Source organism: Fundulus heteroclitus, chromosome 13 (genome assembly GCF_011125445.2).
Source record: "Fundulus heteroclitus isolate FHET01 chromosome 13, MU-UCD_Fhet_4.1, whole genome shotgun sequence".
NCBI lineage: Eukaryota > Metazoa > Chordata > Actinopteri > Cyprinodontiformes > Fundulidae > Fundulus > Fundulus heteroclitus.
Genome location: NC_046373.1, coordinates 24,012,187 through 24,025,839, shown reverse-complemented (window position 1 = coordinate 24,025,839; position 13,653 = coordinate 24,012,187). Strand labels below are relative to the sequence as shown.

The 13,653-nt window shown below is 40.4% G+C and overlaps 1 protein-coding gene across 2 annotated transcripts; it reads left to right on the top strand.

The window, feature by feature from the left end:
- The first annotated feature begins 2,280 nt into the window (after positions 1-2,280).
- LOC105918471 (zinc finger protein 629) lies at positions 2,281-9,753 on the top strand. 2 transcript variants are annotated; one of them, XM_021311133.2, is made up of 3 exons: positions 2,281-2,615; positions 8,003-8,686; positions 9,396-9,753. In XM_021311133.2, the coding sequence occupies exons 1-2, from the start codon at positions 2,417-2,419 to the stop codon at positions 8,659-8,661; spliced, it is 858 nt and encodes a 285-aa protein (XP_021166808.2). In that variant the 5' UTR covers positions 2,281-2,416; the 3' UTR covers positions 8,662-8,686; positions 9,396-9,753. The 2 variants fall into 2 exon arrangements, with proteins under 2 accessions (XP_021166808.2, XP_012709007.2); XM_012853553.3 differs by lacking the exon at positions 9,396-9,753 and having other exon boundaries at positions 8,003-9,090.
- The last annotated feature ends 3,900 nt before the right edge of the window (positions 9,754-13,653 follow it).

Below are 13,653 nucleotides of genomic sequence, written 5' to 3'. Positions count from 1 at the left end.
CAGGGCCGTCAAAAAGCTGGTGGCTCTGTGGAGATGTTGCAGCGGGCGTCCCTCATGACCGCCGGCCCTCGTCTCTGTGTTAATGACTGGGATTTTCAGCAGGACAACACTACAATATGACCAAGGCTTTTTTTCCAGGAGAAGAACATCAGTCTTTTGGATCATCCTGTGTGTTCCTCTGATCTTAATCCAATTGAGAACATGAGTTCCAGACAGTGGATGCCCTTCATGAAACCACCTGGAGCAACATTTTGGAAATGCGTCGAGCATGCCAAAATACATTTTTGAAATAATGGTGGATCTACTCATTACTGAGTCAATTTTTGAGGCTTTAATTTCTGTTTTAGGGTTTGTTTGTTTTTTAGCTGTGGTCTTAAACTTTTGATCAGCTGATGAACGGCCTTACTTCAGTTAAATTGTTGTTTTCAATAAATTGGCTGCTCACAACTTTTGGTCTCTTATTCTTATTTCTTCTTTTGGCATTTTTAAAGGTCTACCTAAAACATCTTAAGATCCAACAGTGGAAAATGTAAATAAATGTTTTAAATGGTCTTCAGATTTTGATCAGGAGTGTATATTGTTTCCCCTGATCGATTTTTGTGTTTTTAGTTGTGTTGTACAGAATGTATGTCATAAATCTGTACAACGTTGATGGTCTCAATGGTTTAACTCTTAAAATACTGTAATTTCTACAGAGTTTTGTATGCCCTTTAAGGGGCTTCGACACCTGTTTAGTAGTCACTGCTCAGTTTATTTTTTCTAAAGGTTGAAATGTACTATTTGTAAATTTAGGAAGCTGAGAGCAAGGTTTTATGAAAACATGGGACCATGTAAAAATAATTGGTACAAGCCTCAATTTATGATGTAATTTTTCTCAAGATTTCCATCTTTAATTTCAGCCTGCAAGAAATGTAACAAACATTGACATTTGCAATTCCCATGACTAAAATGTTTCCTCTTTTAGATGCTGGTTTTTCATCTTTTGTCCCATTTTATTATACCAATGAATAAATCAACACAGTTTTTCTGGATAAAAGCTATTGATACCTTTGTTGAGTTACAAACTACAATAAATGCAATTCTTTTCTTTTTTTTTTCTTTTTTTTTGTGGAAATAAAGCCAATATTTTCTAAAAAATAAATAAATAAATAAATAGACTTGTCCTCTTTTGTCGTCTAATTATAGGCCGTAAAAAAAAAATGGGTCAAAGTTTTTCTCCAAATTTTTTCAGGTCGTCTTGTTTAAAAGTGAAAAGAAAAAGTAAGGTTTATATATGCAAATAAAACAAATTGCTAAAAATTCAACCAGGAATTTTTCAAAAGTGAGTTTAAAGTAAATAAAAAAGACAGAATGCTTTACAACCTCTAGCATAAAGCTGAAAATATATTTTACCAAAAAAGAAAACTATTAAGTAAATAATACAATCTTTATCTTTAACTTACTTGAGAACATTTTTATACAAAATATGGAAAACAGACAATTTTAAACAATTGAATGGATATATGTAAGAAATAAGTGTAAATACAAAAAAGTAAACAAAAAAAAACCCCGACGTTTTTGTGTTAAAATGTTTTAATAAAATAAAGTTATACGATAAAAAAAACATGTTATTTTGGACTACATAATTGCAGGTTACAGGAATATTTTGTATCCTGAGGGATCTAAAATGTGTATTTATAATACAACTTTATACAACCTCATTTATAAAACACTTTAAAAAGTTGACAGAAGGGCTGTGCACTGATTAAAAACTAAACCAGTTCTAGGAGGCATAAATACAATAAATCTGTAAGCAACGACTAAAACAATAGAACTATGAAACAAACTAATAAAAGTTGTTCAAATAAAAAATTAAAGTAAGATTGTTTTATACAATTTGAAGGAAAAAAATGAGAAAATAGAAGTTTTGGAGGAAAAAAACAATACAGGAAAGAATAATAATACATGTTTGGACACTTTACTTTTAACATTACACAAAATGAATAAGCATGAAACAGGAATATGTGAATTATGTGGAGAAAGTGAAGCAATGTATGTATAACTAGGACATTTCAGAGAGAAAGGACAGTGATTGAACAAGAACAAGAAGAGAGAGAGAGAGAGAGAGAGAGAGAGAGATGTGTATTAAAATATTTTTTGTGCTCGCTTGTGTGGTGTCACACAACCTACCGGTTGGTGGCAGTAATGGACCAAACTGTTGTTTGCTAACCGCCATTAAAAAAAGAAGAAGAGAAAGGTGTATCGATGCTTCCTGGCCAGCAGGGGGCGGTGGAGGGCTTTCCTAAGATTTCTTCGCACCTCTCGCAGAAGTTAACCTGGAACTGACGCTCCTGCACAAGTCACCGGATCGCCACAGTTTTTATCTGGCGTTAGATTAGCTTTCTGTCGGCTACCAGCCTCCCGAGTCACCGCCGAAATGTCTAAAATCGAGATGTTGCGGCTCCTGATCAACCAGCGGCTCACCGCGGCAGCAGAAGAGATTTTCGGTGTATTTGGGAGAGCCATAGCGGAATACGAGGAGGAGATCTCCCGCTCCAAGCTGGAGATTGACCGTCAGCGCCGGCTGCTGGAGCTCTCCAGGAAGCCGCAGGTCTCCCTGCAGGCCGACAGCTCAGGTAGGGAGACGGTTCGGTTCCCCTGGTTTCAGCGGTTCTGCCGGTAAACAAAGCGGCTCCATCTGTGAACGCTGACACAGGCGACATCCCTAGGTACGATACCCCTGATAGTGTGATCACTTCAACTTCACCTATCAGTTAGACTTAGACTTAGACTTTCTTTATTGTCATTTTGTATACACAGAGTGCATACAGAACGAAATTTCGTTTTCACACAGCTCAGAAAGATTGCAGTAACTCTACAGGATACCTTGCAGTGAATTACAGTACAGGATAAAGTGCAGTGATAAATCGCAGTCACTTACAGGATAAGTTTCAATTGACTTCCGGATAAAGTGCAGCAGTGAACAGTAGGCAGTTGAAATGTAAACAATGTAAAACAAATGTAAACAAATATGCAGTAAGGTACAGTTGCATTGTAAACAGTTTTGCAGTACGTTTCCGGGTAAGGTGCAGCAGCAATTTTGCAGGATACGATACAAATGTGCAAATGTGCAAATCAGCGAGTCGAGTGTGGTACACAGTCCGTTTTTATACTTCAGCAGTTCAGCAGTTCAACAGTCTGATGGCAGCAGGGAAAAAGCTTTTGCAGAACCTAGTGGACCTGCAGCGGATGCTGCGGAACCTCTTTCCAGAGGGCAGCAGGGAGAATAGTCTATGGTGGGGGTGTGAGGGGTCCACCTTTCTATGTAAAATAACACAAAAAACATTTGAAATTATAGTTTACTTTTTTTTTATAATTTTAATTTGGGCATTTCTCTTTAAAACGATAATCTTACAACTCAGCCCTTCATCTTAATCATCCTCAGCTGTTTTTAAAGAAAATATTTAGTATTTATATCCCTTTAAAAAAACTTTCCCCATTCCCTGGGGTCACACTTTCTCAGAAACACTAAGAAAGTGTGGGTCGGTTTTAATCTTAAAGAAAAAAAGGTGATACATACAAAATCGTCCCTTATTCATTTTTCAAACTTCATAATAGTTGTTTTTTATGGTTATTTGCTTGACTGTCATTCAGGTGGCATTCTTTCACCATAAAGAAACAATCAAGCAGAAAATGCACCTTTACTGACAATAATAATTAAGCTCCTTCAGCTTTTACTTATTCAGAAATGTGTTTTGTTTTTGTATCTGTTACCTTTGAGAACCAAATACATTTTTCGCTGCTTTAATGGTCAGTTCTCGTACTTCAGTTGCGTACTTGCTCTGTTTTCTATCTAGATGGAATCTGAGTGCATAGCATTTACCTTGAACGTGTCTATGATTAGATTAAATTGACAGTATATCACCAGATAAAGAAAAGTTTTGTAAAGAGCCTGAAGACTTTTTTTTTTTGAGAGTCAGGGGCATATAAATAAATGGCTTTTCGTTTAACTAAATAAAATAATAATAAAATAAAAACCTAGCTGAATACTGATGATCCACCACCAATCACATCGTGAAGTTTGCTGATGACACAACGGCGGTGGGCCTGATCAGAGACGACAACGACCAGGACTACAGAGAGGAGGTGAAGCAGCTGGTGGGCTGGTGCAGAGACAACAGCCTGATCCTGAACGTGGAGAAGATCATCGTCGACTTCAGGAAGAACCGGCCTCACCACGCTCCACTGCTCATCAACAGCTCAGCTGTGGAGGTGGTCAGCAGCACCAAGTTCCTGGGGGTGCACATCACGAACAACCTAACCTGGTCTTTGAACACCACGTCACTGGTGAAGAAGGCACAGAAGCGACTGTACTTCCTGTGGAGGATGAGGAGAGCTCATCTGCCCCCGCCCATCCTCAAGACCTTCTACAGAAGCACCATAGAGAGCATTCTGATCAGCTGTCTCTCTATGTGATCTGGAGGCTGCAGTGCCTCCGACTGGAAGAATGTGAGGAGAGTGGTGAGGACAGCAGAAGGGATCATCGGGGCTCCTCTTGCCTCTATTAAGGACATTTCATCTCAGCGCTGCGTGGCCCGAGCCCGTAACATCATCAGGGACCCCTCACAGCTGCTGAAGCTATAACTGGACTCTGTTCCACATTCGCATATCTGCACATTTGCATCATTGCATCCTTATCCAGCATTACAACTGCTGCCGAACTCTCAGTCTTTAAAATCCATTCTTGCACAAATCATTTCTGCACATACAGTGTACATAAGATATACTCATATGTACACTGTGATCGCACGCTGTCTCTTTGTCCTGCATTGTTTACATTTCAATTGCTGTACTGTGAAATCACTGCTGCACTTTATCCTGTAATTTTATCCTGTAATTTACTTTATTCTGAAATCTACTGCAATTCACTGAAATTTTCAAGCTGTATGTAAACGAAATTTCGTTCTGTACGCACTCTGTGCATACAGAATGACAAATAAAGTTGTCTAAGTCTAAGTCATGATCAACTTCAGTGTCATTCATGTAGTGTAATAAAAAAAAATACATTTTAGTAATTTAATTCAAAATAATATAGTGTCATAACCTAGAGTGCTTTATATTTGTATTTATTGTTTGTATTTCTGTAGGTGGCTTACAGCCAATGAAATCCCCAAATTTGGTTTCCTCAGGAAATTATATTACAAAAGATCAATAAAAAGACTTTAAATACAGATTGTTAGGTAACTCTTTAATACCTTGGTAGGTAAGTTACTCTTTTTCTCTGGCACCGTGGATTCATAGGGGCACTGAAAGAAAAATTATACAATTAATTAATTTTTGAAACTCAGATTCACAAAATTCTCTGTGAAGAACATATATCAGAATACGATTTTAATGACTACACGCCGTACCCCCCACCCCCCCTCCTCCTGTCTGGGCACATTTGACTCTCTGTTTTGCAGTAATCTTTCTTTTCTCACTCTCTTTCTGCTACAAATGGAGTAGAGTATAAATATAAAGTGTGGTTGCTCATAACAACCGATCAAGACGGCCAGGAGGTACTATGCGTAGAGGACCCTGGAATTCATTTTGGAAGAGAGAGAAGTTTTTGATGATAGCTTAGAGGGATAGGATTCAGAAGAAGAGGTTTCAGAATTTGAGGATCCCATTTCTGAAAATTCAGAATCTGACAGTGACTCTGAAGAATGATGGGATTGAGCATCCGCCAGTTCCAAAACCGAAGACAAGTCACCAGACCAGGCTGTCAGCAGCCAGTCACAGGGCCAAGAACCAAACAGAACAAGAACAAGGCAGTCAGTGTGGAGCAAGTGATGAAATATGGAAGGCAAAAATGTTGAAATTGAACGGTCTCGTCCAAGAAAAGAGCCACCCTGCAAGGCTGCCAATGTGATAAGGCTGCAACCAGGACCAACACAAATTACAGTTACTCACACACAGGACATGAAGTCTTCTTTTGAGCTTTTCATCCCAGATTCCATCCGGAAAATTATTCTTGACTGCACCAATTTAGAATGAAGATGTATTTTTGGAGGAAATGGACCAAGTTTGCATACACGGGTGACACAACCCTGGTACCCTATGTGCCAAATGAGGAGGATTCAAGAGGAGAATGCTGCTGCCCTATCCACCCAACCTACACAACCAGAATCTGCAGGGCCTGAAGTAAGTGTGTGATGCTGTTGCACTACATGTCTGGCACTCGTGTCTTGCGAGAGAGAGGGGTGTTAGCAAAAGTCCTGATCTTTTCATTATTCTGGGTTGTAAACACCAGCCACAAGAAGAAGCAGTGCAAAGTGTGGAAGATGGACAGAAAAACACAATATATATGCATCAAGTGCAAAAAGTATATGTGCAACACACAGTAAAACTCTGCCCCTCATGTGTTGTACAGGTCCCTGGCTAAAGGCTATGGGGCTGATGGGTTCTCTTGGCTGATAGGTTTACTCTGTGTTCATATGTTCAGCTTGTTTTGTGCACCTGAATGGGTGAAATATCTGAGTTCAAAGAAATTAAATTCAGTAGTTTTGGAAAAACCTTGCTTCATCTGCAAATTTGTTTCCATTCATATCATGATTTTAATTAATTTGCTTTATTATGTTTTAAATAACCCTCCACGCCACCACAGTCTTTGGACGAGTCAGGAGTGACGCCCGTGATTTTTACAGGCCGGGCTTTGGACAAACCATTCCTGTTTTTAAAACTCTTTTTGTACTGTCGGTCCTGTCTGGTTAGCTTGACATATTCCTGTCTCACTGAGCTGCTTTTTTCAGAGATGGATGGAGACAGGCTTTTTTATGGCGCACAGACTAAAACAGATGCTGTTTTCAGTTTAGTCCACCTCACAATTCCTTTGTGTATGGTTCTATAAAGTACACAGAGAAATAAAAATCCCCAATTAGGATATTGGTCACAAAGTCTGTGCAAATTATTAATCAAACCCTTGTCATTAACTTAGAAATACTTCCAAATAGATAATAAATGGTGAACTACTTCCTAGACAGCAAGATAACTTCAATATCTTGAATAAAGCAGATATTATACATCTGTATGCAAAATAGACAACTTTATATAAACACAACATTAACTTCCTTTAATATTTGTCATGCTAACATGCAATACCCTATGATGCATTAACTAAATACAACTGAACTTAGTCATCAGTCATTTCAATCCAACTAACTTTAAATGGTATTTACTTACAGTTAGCTGTCATGAAAACCGTATTTTTCGGACTATAAGTCACACTTTTTTTTTCATAGTTTGGCCGATCCTGCGACTTATAGTCAGGTAACTTGTATATCGATTGTATATGGTAAATCATACTGACCAGCATGTACCGAGTAGTAAACAGTACCATCTGTAGCCACAAGAGGGCACTCTAGGCCCGTGAAAACTATATGCTGCTCTTGCGGCTCTTAAAAGTGAATTAAAACAATAACTTTTAATTCATAAAAGACTGAAACACACGTTTGTATGTTGTTTCCCTGTTTCAGTCTGCATTTATGCAGCGGAGCGTTGCGTGGTGCTGCTCAAATAAAACAGACCGCGACAGAACCCTGTTATTGGGCTGTTCGTGAAGCTAACAACAGCTAGCGCTAGCTTACAGCTCTGTTGTCCGGGTGTTTTACAACGTTGCTGATGCACGTGAGCTTTATGTCGCTCTGAAACATCCGTGTCGTACTGTTAGCTTAGCACGTGGCACCATTACCCAGTTTTTGGTATGTAATTTCTAAATTAATGCGACTTATATATGTTGTTTTTCCTCTTCATAACACATTTTTTTGACTGATGCGGCTTATAGTCCGAAAAATATGGTAACTTAAACAACTAAAAAGTCTGTGCTGCTACTTCGGAAAGTCCCAGAAAATTGGGGTTTTATTATTTATTTAATTTTGATTGGTCGGTACTCCAGCCAATGATGGAGCAGGGCAGCTTTTAATGCACAGGCAGGAAAACTTCTGGTCTTTTCCACGCTGACTCTGTTCTGTTTTGTGCTCCACAGCCATCTCTGAGCATCGGGACTGGAGCCCCAGTCCAGATCTCAACGAAGAGGAGTCTCCTGCACACATCAAGGAGGAGGATCAGGAGCAAGACATGTGGAGCGACCAGCCAGGCGGGATGCCAGAGAGGCCGGAGCAGAGCCGCGTCGCTTTTGTGTCGTTCCAGAGCAGGAGCGCAGGAACGCAGCACGACAACGATTCCACCGGGTCCCCGGCCCCAAATCTCCAGAGCCAGGACCCGGAGGACTCGCAGCCGGGCACCTCCCTGCGACGGACCGGCTCCGAGCTCGGCGAGGATGCGCCTGGAGATGGCGAGGCGGCTTCGGGAAACAGCAGGGACGAGTGCGGGGGACTTCCTGCTGCATTGGACTCTTACGTCTGCGCCATCTGCGGCCAGGCGTTCTACGAGCGTGGCCAGTGGGCCAAACACATGCGCGTCCACCGAAAGGTCGACGGCAAGGCGGACAAGTCGTTCACGTGCGACATTTGCGGGAAGAGACTGACGCGGTCCGATGGCTACCAGAAGCACCTGCGGGTCCACACGGGCGAGAAGCCGTACAGCTGCCACGTGTGCGGCCGCAGCTTCAGCGACAACTCCAACTACAAGCGGCACATACGGCGACACACCAGAGAGCGGTCCCTGCAGAGCTCCGGCTTATGATCCAACGCCAGGATGAGCCGTTTAGGTGCCGTTGTTTTTGCTTTTTTTAGGGGCTTTACAGATACACCAATCATGGTTTTGTAAACCAAGTGCAGTTTCTGTAAAGTTCTGACCTGCTGACTGCCCTCCAACAATTTTATCTGATTGTTTTTTTTTAAAATGTGTTTCTTTTAATTTAAAGTTAATCTAAAATTTGCCTGTTTTTAATTACATTTCTGCCTTAAATCTTCTCAGCAGCCCCCAATTAAGGAGATTTCACTCTTTGTCGTCGGGAATCTGCAAAAAAATCAATACATTTTAGACGTATGAGTTTATTTATCTTTTAGCATAAATAAAACAATTGAAAATGAATCATATCGCCTTTAGCAGACAGATTTTAGTGTTTGTGCAAAACGCTGCGCAATTACATGGATTATCCTTAATTTTTTTTTTTTTTTACAATACATTCATTATTTTGTCTGAATTCATCTTTGTGACGATGAAGCTCTGATTTACCATCATGATGGGTTGGATTGTTACAATAAATCAGAATGAGTAAATTAACTGTCAGGGATGGAGATGTGAACCAAAAATATTCGCTTCAGTCACTTCAGAATTGTCTGATTTATTTATTATTTTTTAAGGTTGTGATTTTGTTGTTTTTTTGTATATTGTGACTGCTATAGTGCCTTGAAAAAATGTTTCTAATTATTTAATTCTGTTTTGTCATGTGACAATCACCATGTACTCCACAGAACAGACCAACTGGAGGTAGCATGCGATTGTAAAGGAGAAGGATACCAGTACTGAAGACCAGGGTCCGTATTAACAAAGAATCCTAAGGCCACAAGTGGCTCTTAGGCTACGTTCACTCTGCAGGTCTTGATGCTCAAATCAGATTTTTTTTTTGTTGTTTCTGAAATCTGATATATATATATATATAAATTGTTGGGGGGGGTCATTCATGCTACTAATTCAGACTTGTGTCTGAACGGTTCAGACACAAACGAAAGGCGATACAAGACAACGTCATGCAGCAGCGCCCTGTTAACGGAAGTAATGGCGAATACGATTGTTACTGGAAGTGTTCAATAAAGCTGTGAAAATTCAGATTAGTGTCTTGCAAAAGTATTCATTCACCCTTATCGGCATTTTTCATGTTCTGTTGCCTCACGCCCTGGAGAAATTTCAGTGTCATTATTTAAAGACCTAATGAGAGCATTTTTACAAACATTTTCAAACAATTGGAAACAGTTGTAGAAAAAATTATACATAACACTCTAGACAAGAAAGTACAATAATATACGCTCTATATACATACAGGGAAGATGTAAAAGCTGAGAGCATATTTCCCATATTATACGTGATGTCAGTATCCCTGATCAGCTAGAAAATCCCTAGTGTGATGTCATTTCCTGTCTGGCTTTTGATTGCTGCACTGAGCGCTTCTCACTTTCCAAGTTGGGGCGTAACAGCAGAGAATGAGACGCACTGATATGATCGGAAATGCGCAAAGAAGTCTGGCTCTTCGCACCATGATCTGGGGACCAGTTTACCTTTCGACACTGCTCTATTCTCCCAGAGCTGTGCTGACAGAGATGCCGCGCCTCTGTCCAGTTCGGTTATCTTAGCTCTTTTCTCCTATTTTATGGCAGTCATTTAGCCAAATACAGCCGTTTTAAATAAGCAGGTTATCACAGTAAAATGCTCACAGGTGAGTGCGCATTAGATCAAGTAGATGAAGTAGGAATATGACCGGTAAGGCGAATAAACATATCAATAAGCAAATCAAAACAATGATGTAAATAAGGCGAGGGCCAAACATTTTGGTGCTGTGTGAAAATGATTTAATTTAGCAAAGTTTTATTATCATGACACATTTCTTAATCTAATCAGTTAATTCCTCTCCATTGATTAGTAGTAGCTCGTCAGTTTCTTGTATTAACCAGTCATAGCTCTTAAAGGGCAGCGTCACACCTAGCAAACGGCTCAACCAGACCTCCTCACCAAGAAACATTTCTGTTGTCCCCTTACTCAGAGTTGCTCTAAACGACTATCTGAATCGCTCAGACTCCTAGATAGGAAGTTTTAGGCTATGTTAGGAGCTCTGAGAGGACTCTGAGGATCTTTGTGAATACAGCCCCTGGAGTTCAATTTAGGAGTGGAGCTCTATGTCAGCAAGATTAAAGAAACTTAAAGTATATTAATGTGAAGCACAAGGAATGAATTAAAGGAGCAATAAACAAAATGTCAATATTTCAGACAGAACTAAAAATAAATAAATAATGTGAAGCTCTAAAGATAATATTTCAGATGGGCTATGGTATGACGTCACACCGCAGCTTTCTGTGTTGTTCTCCAGTCTCTCGTCTATGGAGCCGGGTCGGACCGTGCGTGTAAAAGCATACGTACGTGAACAGCTGCCACTCAGGGCGTAGCCCCTCCCTGTCCTAAAATACCACCATCAGAGAAGCACAGTCTTGGAGCAACATGGCGGAGAGCACTCTAGCAGATCGACACCTTCTCTTGCTAACAGCATTATGAAGTTATGATTTACATACTTCTTCACTACAAATGTTCTTCCGAAAGCTGATGCTGTTTTCCTGTCTTTTGGTCCCTTACAAATAGGAGCATATAGCAGGCGACGTATGAGAAGGGAAAGGAGGGGCTGAGTTGTTGAAATATCAGTCATTGCTCCTTTAACTAATTTAAATGAAAATTCAGATCAGGGTCTTGCAAAAGTATTTGCTGTTCTTGGCATTTTTCATGTTTTGTTGCTTCACAACCTGAAATAAAAACATCTGCTTCCGTGTGATCGTATTTAGCGCCATCCATCTTTCCCTCGACTCGTATCAGTTTCCCAGTCCCTGCTGCTAAAAAGCACCAGACAGAGTGTTCTCCTTTGTGGCAGAAAAGTTAAATTAGTCTCCTCTGACCAGAGCGCCTTCCTCGTGTGAGTGTGTGCGTGGTTGTTTGTCCTGTCCGTCTCTGAGTTGCCCTGTTATAGACTGCAGATCCATCCAGAGTGCACCCCGCCTCTTGCCCAACGACCGCTGCAGACAGGCACCTGCCCCCCTCACTCCCCCCCCCCCCTTCCCCCCTGCAACCTTCCATGGATAAGAGAGCAAAGAAAATGGATGGGGGGATGTTGACTTAAGCCAAAAGAAAAATATTGTGTTAAACATGCTGTAATTGTAAAAAAAAAAAAAGTGCACACAAATCTATGTGACCATAATGGATAACTTCAAAACATTTTTTCACCTTTTGAAAGATCATCTAACTTCTGCAGTTCTACTAAAGGACAACCAGATCTGGAAAACATACAAAAAGGTGCAAAAAGCAGAAACAACACATCTTATGCAAGCATTTTCTTGCAGAATTAAGATCCTGATATTTTTTTTTTTATCTGTGAAAGAAAAGCCACCTTCCACCCCACTTCTTTGTCCCGTCATATGGAGAACCAGAAGATCGTAGTAACATGTGGAACACGTGTTTTGGACAGCGAAGACAGATGGTTTGAGAGGGGTGGGTAAAGGAAGGCACATACGTCAAGCAAGAGAATCCATCTCTTTAAAGAGGAGGTCTCATTCCAGCTATCTTAAACCTACAGTTCAGCTAACCCACCCAGTTTCAACCTAATTTACACCTTCATGCATATGGCCAAGATGTCTCTCAGCAATCCAGGCTAACGAGGGACCTAACGAGTCCCGTTGTTAAGGAAGCCTGCTCTGCACGTGCCTAACAGCACACATCCAGCTATAAAGCTTGGAACTGATCTCACTCTTGTTTTGAATTGAAAAAAGCCTTTTATAATTTTTTCCCTAACTTGCTTTTATTGTGTTTATATTTTCCTACATTTTAATCCTGTAAAGCACTTTACATTGTCCTTGTACTGATAGTGTGCTATACAAATAAATGTGCCTTGCCTGTGGAAGCAGAGCAAGACGTCTTCACCGTAAAGCTGAAGTCTATTATTTTATATCTCTTCAGGATATGAAACACAGCCAGTAATTGATAGAAACTCCTGCAGCTTTATGAGCGTTGCCGTCAGCATCGTGGCTGCCGACCTGACCAGCCCGGCATTCATAATGTCGCCGTTGTTCCACAGTTTCTCCAGTGACTGATAACTGTCCTCACTGCGTCATTCTAAATACATAATAGTTTTGTTCTCATCTCCTCGCTGATGCCTTTCAACCATGAGACCCTATTGACATTTTGCAGTACATGACTTTCACTAAAGGATATGGATGAGGAAATGTCAGGACATTCATAGCAGGACTCCTGGACTTGCTTTCAGGTTAGTTGCTTTCAATTCAACTCTGCACACGTCACATTAAAGCTGGAAAACCTTTTGAAATGATCCGTCTTATTCCAAGTTGTATTTTGGGATATACATCACTACATTCATACATATCATACTTGCCGGTAGAAAGGAGTGTATTACAGCCTGTTAACAAAAAATATGATGAGAATAACATTAAAGCAAAAAGAGCTCTGGTATCGGGAAAAGTATCGGTATCGGCAGATGGCCAAATTCTGGTATCAAGATCGGATCGGAGGTAAAAAAATGTGGCATGGTGCACTTCTAATTATAAGGAAGTATAAGAACAGAATATCCTTTTGTTTTATGCTATTTCTAAGAGAGAAAGAGCCAAAAAAATCGGAATCACACTCATGCACCAACAGTGGTGCCCATATGCGCGCGCCCATATTTTACACACGCATACAGACGCATTGAGAACAGAAAACGGCGCAATGCTGACCCACTAACCCAAAGGCTCTGGTCTGGACACAGTAATGATATCTTTCCAAAAATGTATATAGCAGGTGCACGAGTTGTAGATGAGGGTATGTACGGATTCATGACAGGATCCCATCGTTTAACAAAGGTAGGCCTTTTAGAGTCGTAGCGAAGATGTGATTTACTCCACTATCTGATAAAAGTCCCACATTTTATGAGTTCATACATTATATGTAGGAGGATCTGGTTTCAACAATCGAACTGTTGTACAT

What these genes read in the sequence shown, in the direction of transcription:
- LOC105918471 (XM_021311133.2), top strand. Translation starts at nt 2,417, where the DNA reads ATGTCTAAAATCGAGATGTTGCGGCTCCTGATCAACCAGCGGCTCACC. An exon ending in CCTGCAGGCCGACAGCTCAG is followed by an intron (nt 2,616 to 8,002) that starts GTAGGGAGACGG and finishes TGTGCTCCACAG; the next exon opens with CCATCTCTGAGCATCGGGAC.